The 23,081-nt window shown below is 36.0% G+C and overlaps 1 protein-coding gene across 12 annotated transcripts in view; it reads left to right on the top strand.

Annotated features, from left to right (window-relative positions):
• Positions 1–23,081, top strand: part of ERBIN (erbb2 interacting protein) — a 109,546-nt gene that overhangs the window by 24,341 nt on the left and 62,124 nt on the right. For 10 of the 12 annotated variants that reach the window (XM_027100978.1, XM_027100973.1, XM_027100975.1 and 7 more), the window contains exons 2-4: positions 9,848–9,895; positions 15,592–15,789; positions 18,843–18,960. In XM_027100978.1, coding sequence (XP_026956779.1) covers positions 15,601–15,789; positions 18,843–18,960 — 307 coding nt within the window. In that variant the 5' untranslated portion in view covers positions 9,848–9,895; positions 15,592–15,600. Of the gene's footprint in view, positions 1–2,540; positions 2,599–9,847; positions 9,896–15,591; positions 15,790–18,842; positions 18,961–23,081 lie in introns of those variants that run through there. The other 2 variants (XM_027100972.1, XM_027100983.1) reach the window with 2 other exon arrangements.

Raw genomic sequence — 23,081 nt, 5'->3', positions numbered from 1 at the left:
CGAGCTCTAATTCACATACAATAAATAAAGTTCACCTGTTTAAAGTGTACAATCCAGTAATTTTTAGTACATTTACAGGGCCCTGCAACCATCATCATCATCTGAGTCCAAAAAATCTCATCATTTCCCCAGACTCCATACCCATGAGCAGTCACTCCTGTTTCCCACTGCCCCATGACCCTGAACCACTAATCTTTCTGTTTCTATAAATTTGCCTGTTTGAGACATTTCATAAAAATGGAATCGTACAGTATATGGCCTTTCGTGTCTGGCTTCTTTACCATAGCATAAAGTTTCCAAGGTTCATCCATGTTATATCCTTTATCAGTAGTTCATCTCTTTATATAGCTGAATAATACGCATTTCATTGTATGGATATAAAACATCTTGTTTCTCCATTCATTAGTTGATAGATATTAGATTGTTTCTACTTTTTGGCCACTATGGATAATGCTGCTATGAACATTAGTTACAAGTTTTTCTGAAAGCAGGTGTTTTCAGTCCTCTTGGTTTTATACCTAGGAGTGGAATTGATGGGTCATATGGTAACTATGTTTAACTTTTTGGAGGAACTGCCAAATTGTTTTTCAAAAGTGACTACAACAATTTACATTTACATCAGCAATGTATGAGGGTTTCAATTTCTCCACATCTGTCTTGATACCTACCTTTTTTATTGTAGCCATCCCTAGTTGGTGTAAAGTTTTATGTCTTTGTGGTTTTCATTTATATTTCCCTAATGACTAATGATGTTGATCATCTTTTTATGTGCTTATTGGCCATTGGTATTTCTTTGGAGAAATGCCTCTTCAAATCCTTTGCCCATTGTTAAGTTTTGTTATTTGTCTTTTTAGTGAAAGTGAGCCCCAGTGATTTCTCTGCTGTGGGAGGCCATCTATACCAGAAAGCAAGCATGGGCTGGTGGTTTGGGAAAGTTAATGTCCATAGAAGCAGTCCTTAACTAGTGGGAGACAGGAGCAGATGGATAACAGCTTGCCTCTCATCCTATAGGCAGACAGTTCTGAGACCTCCTGTGCGCCTGTCTCAGGGAGTTTAAGTAGAATGAACCCCAGTTGTCTTTAGGGATGACTTTGATAATATACCATTTCTTATATTGGCTTTTCCTCCGTATCTCATTCTCTCACTGCTCCCTCAGGTCATTTCTTAGACAGACTATCTGCATTCAAGTCTTTACCTCAGCCTTTGTTTTTGAGAGAACCCAAACTAAGACAGGTGTCAGTAGAGTACTTAGTATTGAAAGAGTTGATAATATTTCAAGATTTGAAACTGGATGATCACCAAAGGTATGAGTATAGATAGAGAAGAGGGCCAACATCTGTATTCTCAGTCACTATAATGTGTTAAGAGGTTGACGTAAAGTGGAGCAATTAGCAAAGGAGACTGAGGTCTGGCCAGTGGTGTAGGAACAAAATCAGGAGGATGTGGTGTCTTGGAAGCTAAGTGAAGAAAATGGGTAAAGTAGTGGGGAGTAATGCTACTACTAAGTCAAGTGAGAGATGAACTTAGAATTGTCTGTTGGATTGGGCAATAGGTAGGCCATTAATAATCTAGGAAGAACAGTTTCCATTGAAGTGATTGGGACAAAAGTGTGATTGGAGTGGGTTTGAGAACTGTTGATGAAAGAATTGAAGTCAGTGCATATAGACAACTTGTTTGGAATTTTGCTGTAAAAGGGAGCAGAGAAATGGGTTAGTAACTGGAGAGATATCCTCAGGAGAGGTCCTTTTTAAGGGAGGAAAAATAACACCTACTCCGTGTCTTGTATTTCTGCATATGATCAAAATCAGTTGTTCCTTAGAATATCTTAGAGAACTAGGGCTCTACTTGGTTTATTTGAGCATCTTGTTCTGTACCCATCAAGGCTTCCCAAATCATCTGTGATGAGTTCATGGAGGAAAAGAAGTTGTTATAAGTCATTAGCAGAAACTAAGAAGATTGGGATTTACTCTGGCATAGAGATGAATACTAGGAAGTAAAGAGAAATAAGGGAATACACACGAAGAAATTAGTCCTACTGCTGGATTGTGTTATGGGAGTAGTTTAGAATCCGGGCAAGACTGTATGAGAAAGTATTTTTAAGTTTGAAATAATGCCAAGATTTAATTTCCTACCATGTTAAGCACAACATCATTGTGAATATATGTTTGTGATGCATATTGCCAACAAACGTCTCTTTGCACAGCTTTATTGACCTATTGTTGAAAATAACAGAAATAACTCTGTGTTAGAAGAAGTTGAAATTTACTCACAGACCTTCACTATTCCTTTTTGGCACAGTTTCATCTTCTCTGAGTTTGGTTATGAGCCATACTGAGCTGCTTTCTTTCCTCATTCTCCCTCTGCTTCCTCCCTCTGATTATAGAATGATCTAATGTTAGGTTTTCAGAGTTAAATAAACCAATTCTAGCTGGGATGTTTGCATTTGTAGTCTTATTTCTAATTGTGGAATGAAAGATTTTTCTGTAAAAATAATTAGGCCCTCTTTTTGTCCCATAAATTGTCATTCCTTCTAAACGGAGATGGAGGAGAATTCTGAAGATTTGTCTTCTACCTTGACCAAGTTTGTTTCACAAAGGGGTGAGTCAGACTGGATATCTTCCATGGGAGTATCTTTTCTATATACAGAACTGTTTTATCTACACTGGCAATCTCCTAGTATTTCTTTTTGTTTGTTTGTTTGTTTTTTTCCCCAGAAATTTTATTGCACTTTCTCCTAGTATTTCTGCTTCTAGTTAGCATATAGGAGGGCACAAAATTTTTTTGGTCCCCTGGTAAGAATAAGAAAAACCTGTAAAGAATAAAAATCACACTTAAAAAAAAAAATAGAGCTAGCAAAAAATCAGTGGAATCAGGGAAGCCTTAGTGAACTGACTTCCGTAGATACATGAACCTCTCATAGGTGAGTCAAGAGTGTGGCAGTTTCGCAGCCAGATTTCAGTATAGGATGAAGCAGGACTTACCATAAATGGAAAGACTGAAGGGATGAATATAAATCATCCAGTCCTCAAGTGACAGTGTGGGCTTTTGCGAAGGGATTGGAATCTGACAGAGCCCCAAAGGCAAAATTAAATCATTAAACCTGATAATTTTATCCACCTTGAATTTTGCCGTAAAGAGGAGTAGAAGCTTAGTTGAAAAATACCTATAGAAATGTATAGTTCTGCAAATTCTAATGTTTCTTAAATTATGGGACACTGCTGGGGTTGAATCTAAAGGTAAACCGAACCAAAAATATCTGGAATTGCAGCCCAAATTCTTCCTATCTCAGATTTTGACAAGATCAAAAAGATATGGCTGTGGTTGAAGATGGGAAGTTGGGGGTTGAATTGATCACAGAAGAATTCACTGTAATTAAAGCTGCAGCCAGTCCCAGCTCAAATTGGTTCTAATAGGAAGCTGAATTATCAGTCACTCATCCTAACTGAGAGAAGAGCATAGACTCTCTGGGTAATAAGTGAAACTTAACAATATTACATTCAGTTCTCAACTGTTATTTTATAAAAAGCATCTAGAATACTGTGAAAAATTATGAAATATACAAAGAAAAAGGAAAATATGATTGTATAATTAAGAGAAAACAGTTAAGAAAACCAGACTTATTAGATGACCCAGAGTTAGAAGTCAATGAGTTAGGAGACAATGATTTTAAAACAATTTACAGGATAACATGTGAGGGGTTGAGTATTTCAGGAGAGTATTGGGAACTTTGTACCAACACCAGATGTTTTCTAGAACTGAAAAATGCAGTATATTTTAAAAAAACTATTCAAATGGGCTTGATAGTAGTAAGAAATAGACTAAGAAATGGTGAATGTGTGAATAAATATGAAAGTCTTTTCTGGTTTTTAAATTTATATAAATGACAGTTGAATAGTGTAAAACAAAAAGAAATTGTGGGATTTATAATATGTAGAAGTAAAGTTTATGACAATAGCATGAAATATGAGCGAGAGTAGACGTAAATAAATTATGCTCTTACATTTGTTACATCATATATAAAATTACATAGTATAATTAGAATAGTATAATATTATTTGATGGTGGACTATGATGAATTAAGAATACATACTGTACATTCCTAGAGCAACCACAAAATATGTATAGCTTAAAGTCCATAAAATGAGATAATATAGGAAAAAATAACTATATTTGAAGGCAGGAAAAAAAGGAACAAAGAACAAATAAATAAATAGTAATGTAATAAACTTAAATTAAATCACACCAGTAATTATATTAAATATATATGGTCTACGCCTACCATCAAAACATAGAAATTGTCAGATTGGATAAAATAGTAAGACACAACTATATGCTTCATATAAATAGGCAATTTAAAGACAAATTTGGTTAAAAGTAATAGTTGGAAAAATATACATTAACACTTACCAAAAGAAAGTTCCTATGGCTATAGTGATATCAGGCAAACTATACTTCAAGACAAGGATTATTAACAGAGAGAAAGGACATTTTATATGATAAAAGGATCCATTCCTCAAGAAGGTACAAGAACCCTAAATGTGTATGTATTGATACTTTATAAGAGATTCAAAATACATGAAATAAAAATTGACAGAAATAAAACATATTTACACTTACGGTTAGAGATTGCAGTACTTTTCAGTAATTAGTAGAAAAAGAATCCCATAAATTAGTAAGGGTACAGAAGATTTGAACACCACTCTCAATCAGTTTAACCTGACATTTTTTGAACACTAAACCCAAGAGATGCAGAATGTGACATTTAAATATACATGAAACACTCACCTCAGTAGATCTCATGTGGGGCTGTCAAAACTTCAACATATTGTGAAGACTTGAAATCATAATATTATTTTTTCTGATTACAGTGGAATTAAATTAGAAATCAGTAACAAAATGAGGTTTAGTAGAGCCTTGAATTCTTTTTTTTTTTGGCTGTACCACGCAGCTTGTGGGATCTTAGTTCTTCAACCAGGGATTGAACCCGGGGCCCTCGGCAGTGGGAGCTCCAAGTCCTAACAACTGGACTACCAGGGAATTCCCAATCCCTGAATGTTTTGAAATTAAGGTGATTCTGAATAACTCATGGGTAAAATAATAAATCAAATGGGAAATTAGCATTTTAAACAAATTCAGCAAAAAGACAACATACCAAATTTTATGAAGTGCATCTCAGAATTTATAGCTTTAAATCTTGAAGAATAAAGTATTAGAATCAATTACTTAATAAGCTTTACCCTAAGAGTCAGAAAAAGACAAATTCAAAATAAATAAAAGGCCGAAAAAATAGAGAAAAGTGAAATCAGGGAAATGGAAAATGTCCCATAAGTAAATGAACAAATTATGAAGTTTTCTCTTTGAAAAAATCAATACAGTTGGTAAACTTAAGCTTAAAACTACAGCAATTTATATAGCTCTTGAATTTGTGAATCAGCAAGTGGTCTTTTATCCTATAAAGAATTACAGCATCATGTCCTCAGGGCTGCATTCAAGGAAGGTAAAAGCAGAAGTTGTAAATCTTCTTGAGGCATAGGCACTGTTACTTGCCTAACTTCTGCCACATTGAGTTGGTATAAGTCACAGTTCAGCCCAAATTCAAAGAGTGGGGAAATAGACTCTGCATCTCTTGATCTCAGGTGGTATAAAACATTGTGGCCATGTTTCTTAATTTACGCTGGTTAAATCAGAAACAGTAAAGAGTCTGAGGTTTTACCCTACTTACAATCTAAAATGTTAACTTGCCAGAAAACACAAGACTTCTAGACCAGAAACAAAGGGTTTATTACTCCCTGAAAATCAGCAACCAGGGCAATATTTTGTGTCAGTTACCTGAGCCGAAATCTTCATAGGGCTTCACAGTGAGGGTCAGATGGTACCTGCACAGATAGTAGTGTGCATTACAGAAGGGGAACCCCAAATTAGAAAACTCTGATCTTTCATAGGACCACTTATGACCTGTCTGTCCTCTCCTCAGGAGGGTGGAAGATAGAAACCTTATTTTTACTCTGGAATTTAAACAAATTGTCTCTGGAGAGAGGACATTGAACTGTCTCAGTGTTGCTAAGTGTTATTATCTGGAATGTATCCTTGTATAAACATCTTAAATTGGCTGTAAATGACATTGCTCAGTGGACCCAGACCATGCAGAAATGTGAGATGTTCATGGAGAATTGTTTTCTAATATAGTATATCCTCTTGTACAATAATTTGCAATCCTCCTGTATACAAAATTTTGTCATTCTTTTCTACAAAAGTCTTTTCCCACTAGAGTGTCATGTAAGGCTTGAGTCCAGTATCTTATCATCTAACTGAGTTCCAAGTACAGATGAGGCTCTGCTATGCCATTTTGTAATTAGAGAAATGCAAAACACAAATACAGCGAGCTACTTGTCTGCACCTACTACATAGGTTAATGTTAAGAAAGACTGAGAATATCGAGTGTTGGTGAGGAATTGATTGGAACTCTGGGAGTGTTAAAACCACTTTGTAAAATGACTTGTTTGTTTATTCCTTTTTTTAAACAAAATAAAATTAAACATGCTTATAGACTTTGATCTAGCAATTTCACTCCCATATTTACCCACAAGGACTGAAGCCTGCATTCTCCTAATACTTGTACACAAATGTCATAGCACTCTTATTTAGGATAGGTTGCCTTGGCCAGGGTGTTGACTGGAAATTAGCACATGGGAACTTTCTGGGGTGATAGAAAGATTTTATGTCTTGGTTGCTTTTGGTTATATGGATGTATGCATTTGCCAAACTTTACTCTAAAGGTCTTTTTTATTATGTTAAGTTATTTGTAAAAATATAAAGTGGAAGTTTCTGCAAATGTGGGAACTCCGTATAACTTTAGTATGTATGTCAACTATTTTATTCCACATTAAGATTTTTTTTTGGCATATTTAGGCTAACCATGGTTTGATGTGAAAGTTTGATTAACAGTGCTGACATTGAAGAAGCTCTCAGCTTTCTGCTGAATTAGAATTAGGCTAGCAGGGGTCAGACAGCAACATTGACCTTGTAAGTGTGAAATTTAGCTATTTCACCAGCCTCCTTTCCTCATTTCTTGCTGTATATGTTGTAGGCATAGCACATTTTATACATTCAGTTATTTTTGTCCTTCACAATCAAATGCTCCTATACAGTATTTGTTTTTTTCATTACATAGCTTTTTTTACGTTTTTATTTTTGCTCTTTTGCACATAACTATTTTCATTGTTTACTATTCATGTACTTACCGGTAATGGGTTAATAATGTCCATAAAATGCCTTAGAATTAAGCACAGGTTGTACCAAATACAGATTAACAAATACTGTGATAGCCATGATTAAACTAAAATGATCGTACACAACCACTAAATACCATCTAATGGCTATGGGCATGCCTGAGGAGCCTTTGTTGTGCATTTCAACTTCTGAACTCATTTAAAAAGATGGTTCCAACATAAGATTTCTCTTAAATCTAGCCAAGTATAACTTGTGATCTCTTCAGATCCATAGGGAAGTATAACATACTATATTTTAGAAAACCTTTATAGTGATTTCACTTTTCAGTTGGTACAGTAATCCCCCAAATGAGAGTTTATCAAAAAAGGATGGAAAGGGGAAAAGATGGTGGTTTGAGTATAGATGAAATAATATTGACTATGGATTGATTATTGTTGAAACTGTTAGAAAAAAGTATCACATCAGCATTTTGTGTATGATAAAGAATCTTGAGTTTTATATCTCATCTCCTAAATCAGAATCTCTAGGGAGAAGCTACGGTAATCTAGTAGTAATTTTAAAAATACCCTAAGTGAATATCGTTTAGCTAGTTGTACCGTGGCACCCGAGGTTTCTTTTGTTTTGTTCTCCTCCTCATGAGCAGCTTTTTTTTTTGAAACTGATGGGAAACTTTGTTAGGATGGTCTATGAATGGTTTTCCAAATCTCTTTATAAAAATATATCTCTTTCTCTTGCTAGATTATTCGCATCTGCCTACAAATCCACTGCTGTGACTCTTGATTCACATTCTGCTCTCTCTACTGCTCTATTTTTCCAGTGTCTTTTTTAGCGAAACTACCTGAGTTGCCTGTATTTGCTATGTCAGATTATCCTCTTCCTATTTCTTGAATCCCCTCCAAACAGTGTTTTGTCTTACCACTGCCCAGTAAGATAATCAATGATCTTTACATTATTACACAGTGACAGTTAAAGTTCTTACTAAGATAGTTGATAACTTCCTCCTTGAAACATTTTTTTCCATTTAGCTTTTAGGATATCACACTTTGGGTGGGTGGTTGGGGGGTAGTTTCTCTTGACTCACTGACTGCTTCTCTTCAATGTTCTATTTCTGGTTCTATTTCTTCTTTATGACCTATTTTTATAATATCTCAGGGCTCAGTCCTTGAATCTGTTTTCTTCCCTCCCTTCCTTCCTTCCCTTCTTCTTTTCTTTCTTTTTTGAACCTGTACTCTTCTGTCCACATTCATGCCCTTGATTCTTTCATCTAATTTCATTACTTTAAATATCATCTCTAAACAGATAACTTACAAATTTATATCCTCAGTTTGGATTTCTCCCCACATCTCTGAATACCCATATCCAACTGCCTATGTAGGATCGCAGTAGGAAAGCTTTCAGGTATTTCAAGCTAAAGTCTTTAAACACAAACTTCCTTCTCTCTTCTCTCTAACCTGCTCCTTCTGTAGCCTTATTCCATCTCAGTTCATTGGCAATGCCATTTTACCAGACAACTATGTGGAAGTACCTTGAGTGACAGATTAAGTGACAGATTAAGTGGCCATCTTTGCTTGATATATGCAAAGGTATTTTTTGTGGCATGTTCTATGGGTGGAATTTGTGGAGAAGGTTAAACAACTCAGCAGTCCTCAACAATTTAACATAGAGACATATAGCCCAATATATTTAAAGTGACCCTGTAAATTCTGAAACACACTTATTAATATCTTTAAAAAAAGATTATTTATGATGTATATACATTAATGCTGTTATTTTGGGTTTGGGGCTGTCTTATTTTGGAATGGTTACAGGTACAGAAAACCTAGCAATGGTTTAAGCAAATAGGGGTTTAGTTTTCTTATAAACCAAGAAATCCAGATATTTCTGTAGTTCAGCTACTCAACTGTGCTATTAGAGACCCCCAGCTTGTTTTGTCTTTCTACTCTGTCAGCCTTTTTGGTAGGTTTTTAATCCTCATGCTTGTTGACTCATGGTCATAGGATAGAAGTAGACATGTTCACATCTGTCCCTGGATAAGGAAAGCAAATGTTTTTCCAGGGCCAACCCCCATCGCACCCCCAAATTAGACTTCTAAGTATATGTTGTTGATCTTAACTGTGTCATCCATTACCTGTTCACCCTTCTTGGAAAGCTCAAAAGTGGGTTTTTAGCTGATTCTATTACCACCCTGAATAAGGAAAATTCTGGAAAGGGGGAAAAGACTGGTAAGCAATTAACAGTGTCTGCTGCATAGAACCATCAAAAATTACTAAATTTAAATTGATGATTAGAGTTTATTTGCTTGGGAAAACTTTATTATTTTTCAGTAAGGGCAAATAAATGGGGTTTTAGTGGTAGATAGAGAGGTATTTATTATTTGATATAGATGAGGGCTCTCAATAGTTTACAAATGTGTGATGAACAGTAAATCCAGTGACTGGTTGAGAAGGTAGCCATGTATTTAGAAGTTAGCAAATTTGTGTGTGTCAGTTTATGGGGCTGAATTATTGAGAATTTTAATTTACATTTTGAGGTAAATAAGAAATTAGAAGAGATATTCCTTAAAGTCATAACAATCTATTTTTATTGTTAATTTTGTTTCTTTTTATGGTTTCCATAGAATGTTGGCTCAATTAAGAAACATCAGGGAGATAAATTCAACCCAGTGGTAAGTAGTTTTAATTTCTTTTGTTAGAAAATGTTTGGGTTATTATGCCTTTTTTTTTGGTTGGCTTCTCGTCCTCCATTTGATTAGAATGTTTTTGCATCTGCCGTTTTAAGTCTGATTTCTAAGTGGCTCTTATATCACAACACTAAAATTCTAATTAGCGGTCCCACGTTGATCACTTCCTGTTCCGATCAGGCCAGTCTTTCTCCCTTTGGTTTATTACTTCTGTGTAGTATTGTGTAAGGGAGGATCTCTTTGGGTCTTGTTATTCATTCCCTTTCATGTGGTGCTTTCCTCTTGTGACCTCAATAATTAAGGTCCCCCTCCTTTCTTATCAAGCAGAAGTTTTTAGTCTAAATTGGGATCCATTTTTGTATTGGTTCAGGCCCACTGAATTCTGAGGTCTAAGTTGCTCTTTCCACTGTCTCTGTCCACAGGAAGTTTTGTTTTCTTTTGTTTTTTGGGGGGGGAAGTTTTCTTTTGTTTTTGTTTTTTTGAGGAAGTTTTCACTTGAGATGTAAACTCTTTGCAGTTTCCTAGAGCTGAGTGTCTAATCTTTTTCTGAATTCATGGTCTCTTCTGAGAAGTTCTGCAGTATGATTACCACTACAGAAAAGTCTTGGAAGTCTTTTTACCTTTATTAACAATTCTGCCTTGTAAATTGCCTCCTACCTCAAGTGCCTTGCACAGATGACTTAAATATAGTAAAATAAATACACTTTTTTTTTTTTTTGGCCACACTGTGCCGCATGCAAGATCTTAGTTCCCCGACCAGGGATTGAACCCGTGCCCCCCGCATTGGGAGTGCAGAGTCTTAACCACTGGACCACCAGGGAAGTCCCTACACTCTTAAACCATGTACATTTGGTAATAACATTTCATGTCCCTTATTCTCAGCTGGGAGTTATACTTCCAAATCCATTATGATTTCTGGAAAATGGATTTTTTAGGCCATATCTTGCAAGTTATTGCATACTATCATATAAATATAAGCATACAGTAGTTATAATATGAACCAGAATAATAGTTTGAAATATTGTATTAGTGCTGCCTCCTAGAACTTTCTGCAGTGATAGAAATGTTCTGTATCTTCTGTTATTTAGTATGGTATCCATTAGCCACCTGTGGCTATTGAGCATGTAAAATATGGTCAGTGTGACTGAAACCAGATTTAAAATTTTGTCTGATTTAACTTGAATTTTCAGGTTAGTGGCTACCAGATTGGACAGAGCAGATAGAGTTTTTTTCCCGTTTTTCTTAAGTGTCCCCCTAACTCATTATCAGTTGAAGTCTTAGAATCTCTTGAAAAAGAAAGTGTATATTCATTTTTAGAATATTTTTTTATTATCTCATTAAACACAAGTATAAGCTAAATTCCCCTTTAGGGATTAAATTCTTATTAGATCAATAAGACTGCTTATTCTTATCAGTAAAATACACCTTCATATAAACATAGATTAAGCATATTCAGTAAACTTTATTGACAAAGTAATTTTTTGTTTTTCTTGAGGTAATAATTGACATATAACATTGTATTAGTTTCAAGTAATACAACGTAGCGATTCAGTATTTGTATATGTTGCAAAATGATCCTCACAATATGTCTCGTTAACATCTGTCACCGTACATAGTAACAGTTTTTTTTCTTGTGATGAGAGCTTTGGATCTACTCTCTTAGCAACTTTCAAATATACAGTACAGTATTACTAACTATAGTCACCTTGCTGTACATTACATCCCCATGAGACAAAAATTTTAGATAGAATCATTTGATGTTTGACATCATAGTGTAAAGGAGGAAAAATTTTTCCTTCACCCTCTTAGGGTTCCTGGCTGGGTGTGAAAATTAAACTGACAAAGACAGATTAAAAGGAGAAAAATATATACATTTATTTAATGTAAGTTTTAAGTGACACAGGGAGCCTTTGTAAGGAAAGGAAGACCCAAAGAAACAGTTAAACCTGAGTATTTTTATGCCGTGTTTGATGAAGTGGACAGTTGTGTAAGAAATACTTTAGATCAAAGAGTATGAAGTAAGTGTAGTAAACTGGGGGAGATTTAACAAGTCCTGTTCATTAGAATTCTTCTTCCTTTGTCTTCAGAGATACCTCCTGGTATAGGGAGGGCACCTTTCACAGGAGGATTTTATTACCTGTTTCAGGGGAGAACGGCGTGGAAGGTCAGAGTGACCTTCCTGCTTCTGCTATTTTATCAAACTCCTTTAGCTTAAAATATTCAGTATGCCATATTTTGGGGTGCCATATTTTGGGGTGGTTTGTCCTGAACCCCATCGGTAGCTTGTTTTTGTAAACCCTAAAGGAAAAGTATGTAGTAAAGACTTATTGATATTTGAATTATTTCATGAATCTGAGTTCAAGTATATCATTATATATTGAGAAGCAGTATAGTGCACTACAAGCACAGAATCAGTTTCTTTTTGGAAAAATAGGGATAATAATAATACATGCCTTAGAAAGATACACGAGGATGAAATGAGAATAAGCATATAGGTTTTTTTTTGTGTGTGTGTGGTATGCCGGCCTCTCCGTGTTGTGGCCTCTCCCGTTGTGGAGCACAGGGTCCGGACACGCAGGCTCAGCGGCCATGGCTCACGGGCCCAGCCACTCTGTGGCATGTGGGATCTTCCCGGACCGGGGCACGAACCCGTGTCCCCTGCATTGGCAGGCGGACTCTCAACCACTGCACCACCAGGGAAGCCCATAGTTTTTTTAAAATATTTTATTTTATGTTTTGTTGAGGCACGAGGGCTCTCTAGTTGTGGCATGCGGGTTCAGTAGTTGCAGTGCGCAGGCTTATTTACCCCACGGCATGTGGGATCTTAAGTTTCCCGACCAGGGATCAATCCATGTCTCCTGCATTGGAAGGCAGATTCTTAACCACTGGACCACCAGGAAAGTCCTGAAACATACAGTTTATATAAAGAATTTAGCACAGTGCCTGGCACACATGGTAAGAATAGTCAGTTTTTTTTTTTTTTAATTGCAAGGGAAATACTTATCCTATTGTCAAACTCTTTCAGAATATGATATAATTAGAAGAGTTAGAAGCAGTGCCTTGCAGAGCCACATTAGAGCCTAAGGCAAAAGAAAAAAAATTATACTGATTCTGTCTTTATTTTTAAATTTACCATTTTGGTAATTAATGGATTATTTTTCAGTGATTTGGATTTTTTTAAAAGATATTGCATTAAAATATTGAATTTGATTACTGAGTTTGTGTGTGTGTGTGTGTGTGTGTGTGCCTGAGGCATTTGCTGCACTGGCTTCAACCTAGCCTTGGCTCTGGGTAGAAGTAATCTAATACTCTCATAGAGTCTTCTGCTTAGGGCAAGAATTTATTATTCTTTTACAAAGAATTGATAACATTAATTAGCAGTCATTTATTGATGTAGGCGTTTCTTTGGTAGTATAATGTTAGCCTCCTAGTTGGAATTAATCTCTGTATGAACGTTGTGTTCTTAATAAAATTAGCCTTGAGAATTTTCACTAATTCAGAATTGAGCCTTTCCCCCCAATTAGATCGAAATAGTGAAGTCTGCACTTTACTGGAGCAAATTTCTTCTCTATTGTGTAAACTTATACACATATAAGACCTATAAACTTTAGAAAAATTAAAAGAACAGTATTAATTGAAACAAAATATACTTGGCTTAGATTGGAATTTTGATGTGGGAGAGTTACAGGAAAGTTAATGGCTGGTTAGAAGACCTGAAAATATCTTTGCACTCCCACTTTCTACTCAGAACTACATAGAGTCAAGTTCTTAATTGAGAAACAGCTCTTAGTCAGAAATTAAAGAAATATCTTTGTTGTATTAGGGTTTTTCTTGTTGAGGATGAGCAGACTAATAAAGCATGTTTCTTTTTAAAAAAATTGTTTTTAAATTAGCTTATAATTGCTTTACAGTGTTGTGTTATTTTCTGCTGTACAACGAAGTGAATTAGCTATATGTATATGTATATCCCCTCCGTCTTGGACCTCCCTCCCACCACCCCGCATCCCACCCATCTAAGGACATCACAGAACACTGAGCTGAGCTTCCTGTGCTTTATAGCGTGTTCCCACTAGCTGTCTGTTTTACGCATGGTAGTGTATATATGTCAATCCTAATCTCCCAATTCATCCCACCCTCCCTTTCCCACCCCCATGTCCACATGTCCATTCTCTACGTCTTTGTCTCATTCCTGCCCTGTTAATAGGTTCATCTGTACCATTTGCTAGATTCCACATATATGTGTTAATGTACGATATTTGTTTTTCTCTTTCTGGCTTACTGCACTCTGTAAGACAGACTCTAGGTCCATCCACATCTCTACAAATGACCTAATTTCATTCCTTTTTATGGCTGAGTAATATTACATTGTATACATGTACCACATCTTCTTTATCCGTTCATCTGTCATTGGACATTTAGGTTGTTTCCATGTCCTGGCTATTGTAAATGGTGCTGCAGTGAACATTGGGGTACATGTGTCCTTTTGAATTATGGTTTTCTCAGGTTATATGCCTAGTAGTGGCATTGCTGGGTCATATGGTAGTTCTATTTTTAGTTTTTTAAGGAACCTCTATAGTGTTCTCCACAGTGGGGTTCCCTTTTCTCCACACCCTCTCCAGCATTTGTTGTTTATAGATTTTCTGATGATGGCCATTCTGACCAGTGTGAGGTGATAACCTCATTGTAGTTTTTTTTTTTTTTTAAATTAATTAATTAATTTTTGGCTACATTGGGTCTTTGTTGCTGCACACAGGCTTTTTCTAGTTGTGGCAAGCGGGGGCTACTCTTTGTTGTGGTGCCCAGGCTTCTCATTGTGGTGGCTTCTCTTGTTGCGGAGTACAGACTCTAGGCCCGTGGGCTTCAGTAGTTGTGGCATGCGGGCTTCAGTAGTTGTGGCTCTCAGGCTGTAGAGCGCAGGCTCAGTAGTTATGGTGCACGGGCTTAGTTGCTCCACGGCATGTGGGATCTTCCCGCACCAAGGCTCGAACCCGTGTCCCCTGCATTGGCAGGCATATTCTTAACCACTGTGCCACCAGGGAAGTCCCACCTCATTGTAGTTTTGATTTGCATTTCTCTAATAATTAGTGATGTTGAGCATCCTTCACGTGCCCCTAGGCCATCTGTATGTCCTCCTTGGAGAGATGTTTATTTAGGTCTTCTGCCCATTTTTTGATTAGTTTGTTTTTTTGATATTGAGCTCCATGAGCTGTTTTGTATATTTTGGAGATTAATCCTTTGTCTTTTGCTTCGTTTGCAAATATTTTCTCCCATTCTGAGGGTTGTCTTTTCGATATGGTTTCCTTTGTTCTGCAAAAGCTTTTAAGTTTCATTAGGTCCCATTTGTTTATTTTTGTTTTTACTTTCATTACTCTGGGAGGTGGGCCTATATGCTTATAGAAGCATATAATTGGTTACTTAATGGATCATTTTGTGAAGTACAGAAGTGCTTGAGTTTAATTTGAACTTCACTATATATAAAATTTGATAATAAAGCAATGTTAAATGCATTCTATTTAATGTGTTGGGGAGGAGATATCTGTGATATCTGTGATATGTAATATGTGATATGTAAATGTAAATATGTGATATGTAAACTGTGAGAATCGAATTGGAATAATTTGTTTTGAAAAATTGTTATAATACATGTTTTCACTAAATTTAATTTTGTTTGTATATTGCAGTGTCTAAAAATGACTACAAAACGAAGTTTGTTTGTGCGGTTGGTACCATGTCGTTGTCTACGAGGAGAAGAGGAGACCGTCACTACTCTTGATTATTCTCATTGCAGTTTGGAACAGGTTCCCAAAGAGATTTTTACTTTTGAAAAAACTCTGGAGGAGCTCTACTTAGATGCTAATCAGATTGAAGAGCTTCCAAAGGTATGTTAATCCAGTCTTTCAAGAATTGCCTTTGGGGCTTCCCTGGTGGCGCAGTGGTTGAGAGTCCGCCTGCCGATGCAGGGGACACAGGTTCGTGCCCCAGTCCGGGAAGATCCCACATGCCGCAGAGCAGCTGGGCCCATGAGCCATGGCCGCTGAGCCTGCGTGTCCGGAGCCTGTGTTCCGCAACGGGAGAGGCCACAACAGTGAGAGGCCCACGTACCAAAAAAAAAAAAAAGAATTGCCTTTGCTTATTTTTATGCCTAGAAATATGATATTCCCAATGTTGCCATAATGCTGTATGTATATATATATATGTGCATTGTTTCCCGTTTTTTTGGTTTAATTTCACCTTAGCGTGTGCAACATGACTCAAATTTTTTTAGATAGAATTTTTAACCTTTATCTCTTCAAGTTAATTGCTTAAATACTTGTGCAAATAATTTAAAATTTTGTATTTAATTCCAGTACCTTAGGCACTAAGGTAGACAATAAGACTGCACAATTTCTGCAGCCAAAAGATTTAACTAAAGAGTTGAAATTAATGTTTTTCTGGTTTTCCTGAGACATTGATCTACATTATAGTTATTGAGGATAAATTGTCTTTTCGGTTATCACATCAGAATTTTGCTTTTTAATAGCTTTGTAGAGGTAGTATTCTGTTTTCCCCATTTCAGTTTATTTGGAAAAGTTTTGGAGGACTTAACATTTCTGAAATGTAGGAGCAACTAGCAGGAGAAAATAGGTTTGTTGCCATGAAACATCATCTCACATTAACAACTTCTTTGCTAAAATTTTTTAGTGGCGGCTACTTTTTTTCCCTTAAATTCTAACCTGTCTTCATCCTCTACTCAGTTTCTTTTTTTTTTTTTTTTGCGGTACGCGGGCTTCTCACTGTTGTGGCCTCTCCCGTTGCGGAGCGCAGGCCCAGTGGCCATGGCTCACGGGCCCAGCCGGTCCGCAGCATGTGGGATCTTCCCGGACCAGGGCACGAAACCGCGTCCCCTGCATTGGCAGGCGGACCCTCAACCACTGCGCCACCAGGGAAGCCCCTCAGTTTCTTATTGTTGCGCGGAAAGCTACCATAGTTTTGTCAGAGAGCTTTACCACCCACACAGCAGTGGTTTTCAAGCTGTGGGTGAAGACTCATTAGTGGCTCATAAAAATCAATTTAATATATGGGGCATTTCCAAATAATGAACTATTATTTGGACTGGCAGATTTAGAAAATAAAAAATACAGGATACCCAATTAAATTACACTTTTCAGATAAACAGTGAATAATTTCTTAGTATAAGTGTATCTCATGCAGTATATAGGACATACTTTCACTAAAAAATTATTGTTTATCTGAAATCCAAGTTTAATCAGGCATCTTGCATTTTATCTGGCAACCTTAACTGTCATAGAGTAGAAAATAAAGAGGGTTGCATGTATCTATTGTAACTTAAAGCATTTGTTTTAGATTTGTGTGTGTGTATATATACATACCGGATGGCAGCAGGTTTTTTTTGTTTTTTGGGGTTTTTTTTTTTGCAGTATGCAGGCCTCTCACTGTTGTGGTCTCTCCCGTTGCGGAGCACAGGCTCCGGACGCGCAGGCTTAGCGGCCATGGCTCACGGGCCCAGCCGCTCCGCGGCATGTGGGATCTTCCCGGACCGGGGCACGAACCCGTGTCCCCTGCATCGGCAGGCAGACTCTCAACCACTGCGCCACCAGGGAAACCCGGCAGCAGTGTTTTGAAAAAGGTTTTCTTTGGGTGGCCAGTAGTAAAATCATTTTGAAAGTAGTGCTATCCAAGATTGTCTTATAAAAAAAATCTGTGTATAGATGTGGATAAAATATTAAAGGTTGTGGGTTGCATGTTCATGAATTTCTCCCCTAAGTTGTAATAGGGTGCTTTGTAATTGACTGTTCCCTTGTATATTGTTTTTCAGCAAGTAATTTATCTTCCTTAGCTAGTTCTCCTAGAGTAAATGGAAGACTAAAATTAGTCCCTTTTTCTAATCACCACCAGCAAGGTCTCAGTCTGGGGACTGTGTTGAAAAGAGAGGCTTGCTATGATAGTGAAAATAACTGAATCACTTATCATGCCTAGCAATTTTCCATTTTTGGAAGAATGCTCTTCTTAAATAGGACTTATTCAGTGCCATCCTGTGCATAGTTCTGTTTTTTTCTAAAGACTCTTCTTTTTTGGAATAATTCTAAATTCACAGCAAAATTAAGAGGAAGGTACAGAGATTTCCCAAATACATAGCCTGTCCCCACACATGGATGGCCTCCACCCTTATCAGCATCCCCCACCAGAGTGGTTAAACCACCAGAGTAGTTAAAACCGATGAACCTATGTTGAAAAATCATAATCACCCAAAGTTCATAGTTTACATTATGATTTGCTCTTGGTGTTGTGCATTCTGTGGGTTTGGACAAATATATAACGACATGTATTCATCATTATGCTGTCAAACAGAGTATTTTCAGTGCCCTGAAAATCCTCTATGCTCTGTACAGTTTTTTGGTATGGGGCTTAGAAGTAGCCCATTTACTTACTGCTTTTGGTTAAATATATTTTGATCACATTTCATTATTGTGATTTTAGCATAACAGTATATTTGCTCCCTTATTTATTTTGTGCTCCCAAATCAGAATTCTGTATTTTAAGTCATTTAAAATCAGTTGTACATATTTGAATTTAATTTATATAAACTTTCATTTTGGAATAAGGATGCTTGGAATACAAGATCCAAAGTTTACCATATTTAACAGCCACTTATTTTTTATGACCTTAGCAGAAAATACACCATATGCTTATTTTCACTAAGTGTATTTCACCCAGGGCAGAAGTGTGAGGATATAAATCATTCTGAGTAGTCCAATTGTGTTCAGATCCATAATAGCATAAAATAATAAGAGATCTTCCCTGGTATTTGTGTAGGTATAACTCATTCAGTTTTAATGATATTAATAATATTTGTTTGTGTAAAGGTTAATAAACGAAATATTTAAGGAAACTTAAGGAATAATCAAAATACTTCTCTACCTTGTTTCAACAGCAACTTTTTAACTGTCAATCTCTACATAAACTGAGTTTACCAGATAATGATTTAACAACATTACCAGCATCTATTGCAAATCTAATTAATCTCAGGGAACTGGATGTCAGCAAGAATGGTAAGATTTTTTTTCCCCCTAACTTTTTGTACTTGGGAACATGTTATATTATTAAAATTTCTGTTGTGTTTTAGCAAATAAAAAGAATTAAAAAGTCAGATTGTAATGTACTACCATAATTAACTTTCATATATATATAAATGATCTATGAGAATTTAAAGGCAGAGAGTAAGTATAAACAATTTTAAATGACTGTTTAATTAAAATGCTGTGGGTAAATGCATGTACATATTTATATATCCTTATATCTATTTTTTTATATATATTTACAGCCCTGTTTGTGATGGTGAGAAACTAGTAACAACTAACTCTAATGTCTGTTGTTGATTACATAATTTGATGCATCCATAAGAGTGGAGTGTAATGTAGCTCCATCAATACTGACATAAAATACAGTGTAGTGGTAAAGGTTAAAAAAAAAGGTTGTGCAACATAAACGAATTGAACATCAACAAATATTTATTGAGAGACCACTCTGTGCCAAATATTTTATTAGGAGTTGGATTACAATTAACGATGAAAAGTAAAAGGACATGGTCACTGTTCTCCTGGGCACACAGTCTTGGTTTTGTTTGTTTAGTTTGATAAACGTTGAAGAAAGTATGGAAGATATATTCCAAAATGTTAAGTGCTTACCTTGGAGAGAGAGAGAAGTAGACACTTGAAAATTTTAGAATGAGCATATATTCCAATATATTGGAATAATATTGGAATAAGCATTTCCCAAGAGCAAGGAAATCCTTATACATAACCACAATATCATTATCACGCTCAAGAAATTTGACATCACATTTTCCCTTTTTAGCTATTTGCTCACCTAATAATGCCCTTTTTAGCTATTTGCTCACCCTACCCCCACCTTCAAGTTAAAGATCACATATAGCATTCAGTTGTGTCTCTTTGATCTTTCAAAACCAAGAATACTTTGCCCATGTTTTTGTGACATTGTCATTTTTGTGGAGTTCGGGTCATTTGGTTTTTAATTTGTGTGAGTTTTCTTCTCATGATTTTATTTTAGGTTAAATAAATTTCCTCAGCTTGAAACTTCTCTTTAAGGGCAGTTTGAAATTTGTTTCCATTCCTTGTGCTTAATAGATTGGCAAGTATTGCTTGATAAATTCCAAAGTAAATGAACTTGATCCATTACATTGTGCTCTGCATATGCTGACAGTTAAGTAGCGTTATAGAACTTCGGAACTGTTGTGACATTAGAAGTCATCAAGTGTAACCTTCCACTCCAAAGGGGTATCTTTTCTACTTTTTGGTCTTTTAGAATGAGAGATGTTAAGGTGTAAGGAAAGAGACCTGAAATAATCTGGGTGTTATTGATAAAACTCTATGCACCTGGGAAAGGCTAGTAACCCACGTAACTAGTCTTCATGATATAAAACTATTACTTGGCTCAATAATGAACACGCTTACATATATCCTCCTGAAAATGCACTCACTCCAGACTTATTACTCTAAATTGAGAATGGTGCAGTTATGGCCCTGCAGCATCATTAAATTAATATCTTAGACTTCCATGCAACTTCTTTTTTTTTTTTTTTTTTTTTTGTGGTATGCGGGCCTCTCACTGTTGTGGCCTCTCCCATTGCGGAGCACAGGCTCCGGACTCGCAGGCTCAGCAGCCATGGCTCACGGGCCCAGCCACTCTGCAGCATGTGGGATCCTCCCGGACCGGGGCACGAACCCGTGTCCCCTGCATCGGCAGGCGGACTCTCAACCACTGCGCCACCAGGGAAGCCCTCCATGCAACTTCTGGAAGAAGAATGTGTTTGAGTTAAGACAATCTATTGAACTGTAGTGTTTCTTTTTTTCATTCTAGTTTCAGCAGTTCCTTCTTGCTTATATTGAAAACCTGCTTTGTACAACTGTGTCAGCTTGTGTTTTTGAGGAGTTGGAGATAATTTCTATGTGACCAAAAGATTTAGGATAAGCACTTAAATATTCTGCCCTGAAAGAGAATGGCTTTAATAATTGTTGCCAACAAAACCTTACAATTTATTTTCATTGAAAATTAAGTTGATTTATCTGTTCTTCTCTTTCTGTGTGATCTCATCTGTTTTTTAAACGGCAGAATCAGTCCCTTGCCTTTTACTTGTTTCCTTGTTTTTTTTTTTTTCTCTTTTTAGTCTTAAACTGATGTCTAAATGCAACCGCATTTCATTGATGGTGAAAAAAGCTAGTGAGGAGAGACAAGAAACTATGATAATGTCAGAACCATTACCTTGACTGATAAAAATTCTTGTATTCCTAATTCTTAATCTGATAGTCATCATTACAACTGATGTAATTAACCCACTTTACTTTTAGAGAGTTGAGATTATTTTAATTAACTTGTAATATGTAACCCTAAAGTGTATGTTTATACAAGTCTATGTTATTTATTTATTTATTGGCTGTGCCTTGTGGCTTGTGGGGTCTCAGTTCCCCGACCAGAGATTCAACCTGGGCCACAGCAGTGAAAGCCTAGAATTCTAACCTCTAGGCAACCAGGGAACTCCAGCTACGTTGCTGAAAACAAGAAAATAGCATGCATATTATAGTTGATGTGGTTGGTTATGAGAAATTTGAGTTTTGCTAGTTGCATATTTGATTAACAACTTGCTTAAAAGAAAGGATAGCACACTAACTGAAAGTAGTGTTTATCAGATTTTGGAAGTATTAAAATTACATTTAGTATTAAGATGACCACTGTATTAGAGAAGGATGGGAGTTTCATCTTATATTCTGAATGAGAAAATTGAACTGTCCCTAAATTTTTTCTCTGTTACTACATCTCATCATGTTAAATCTTGCATAAGATGCTTTAATCTTGTATCCAAGCTCTACTATTTTTTCCTTTTAGGTGTTTTTATCAGTTCAATCTAATAATATTCTAGTTTATCTTAATATACCAGATGCTGTTTTCATATTTATTATCTACATGCCCTGCTTGGAAGGAGGCAGGAAACATTGTGGCATACTTTATTAGTGTTTCAGCAAGCTGTATTTATTTAAAAGCACTTGTTTTAGGATTTTTACTTTCACATTTTCTTAGTTTCTGATCTTTCACATATTTCTTCCAGTGTTTTTCAACTGGCAAGTAACATGGTTTAGTGATTAAAACATTTATTTAGGAAAAAGAAGAATTGTACTCTAATCGATGCTTCTCTGTTTATTTGCCCTGTTGTTATATTGGGGAATTAATCTCATTCTCGGTTAGACTATACATAATATTATCAATATTATCACTTCCTGTCTTGCCTCATGAGACTGGTGACCAAATTGTGGACTAGTCTATGTATAGGATGTATATAAATTTGAGGTATTAATATTTGTCTTCATTTTGTATGGAATTCTCTTTTTATCATTTATATTCTATGATAAAACTAGAGTGTTAATTTATGAGTCTTAATTTGCTCTTTCCTTTCATGTCTAAAGTTTTGATTTGTTGTTAGCTTTTTAAAGAAATGAAAAGCTCACCAAGCTGCTATTCCAAGCCATTGCAGATAGCAACTGGTGTTAGAGAAATTATCATCCGTGGTGTTCAAATGGCCTGTCTTCTTGAGAAGACCAGTAGGGGATGATGATTAAAACAATTTGCCAAAGGGGTTGATAGAGAAAGCTGATGGAGAGGAGAGAAAAAAGAAATGAAGGCTATCTAGTTGTTAATTCTCTATATAAGCACACTGATTAAAAGTTAGGAATTGTAAGGCAAAGAAACCAGAAAGAGTAGCTCAGATCTTTCTGTCTGATATGGGAATGCTAGAGAGGTTAATTAGGCCTTTTTTAAAAATCGAGTCCAAAAGTCCAGAAAAAATGGGTTGAAAGTTTGTGGGTCAGTACAGAAAGCAGTTCCTTGAACCTGAGAAAATCTGATGATTGGGGACAAAATGTTGGAAAAGCCTCTTCACTTTAAGTTCAAAGAAGTTATATTGATTACAAGGGAAATTATAGATTGCTGGGGAAGTCACTGTTTTTCTCTGTGTTTTAAAATTTCTAAAATTGCTAATTTGCTTAATAGTTAATGTTTAAGTTCAGCTGTTTTAATAAATCAGCTTATTTAAGATAATGAAAGAAGAAAAACCGTGTGTTAAACTGACATGGAACTTAAAAAATGTAGGCTGGTGATCACT

Source organism: Aethalodelphis obliquidens, unplaced genomic scaffold (assembly GCF_003676395.1).
Source record: "Aethalodelphis obliquidens isolate GAN/ISIS:26980383/991018 unplaced genomic scaffold, ASM367639v1 scaffold4, whole genome shotgun sequence".
Classification (NCBI taxonomy): domain Eukaryota; kingdom Metazoa; phylum Chordata; class Mammalia; order Artiodactyla; family Delphinidae; genus Aethalodelphis; species Aethalodelphis obliquidens.
This window is presented reverse-complemented; position numbering and strand designations above follow the sequence as displayed.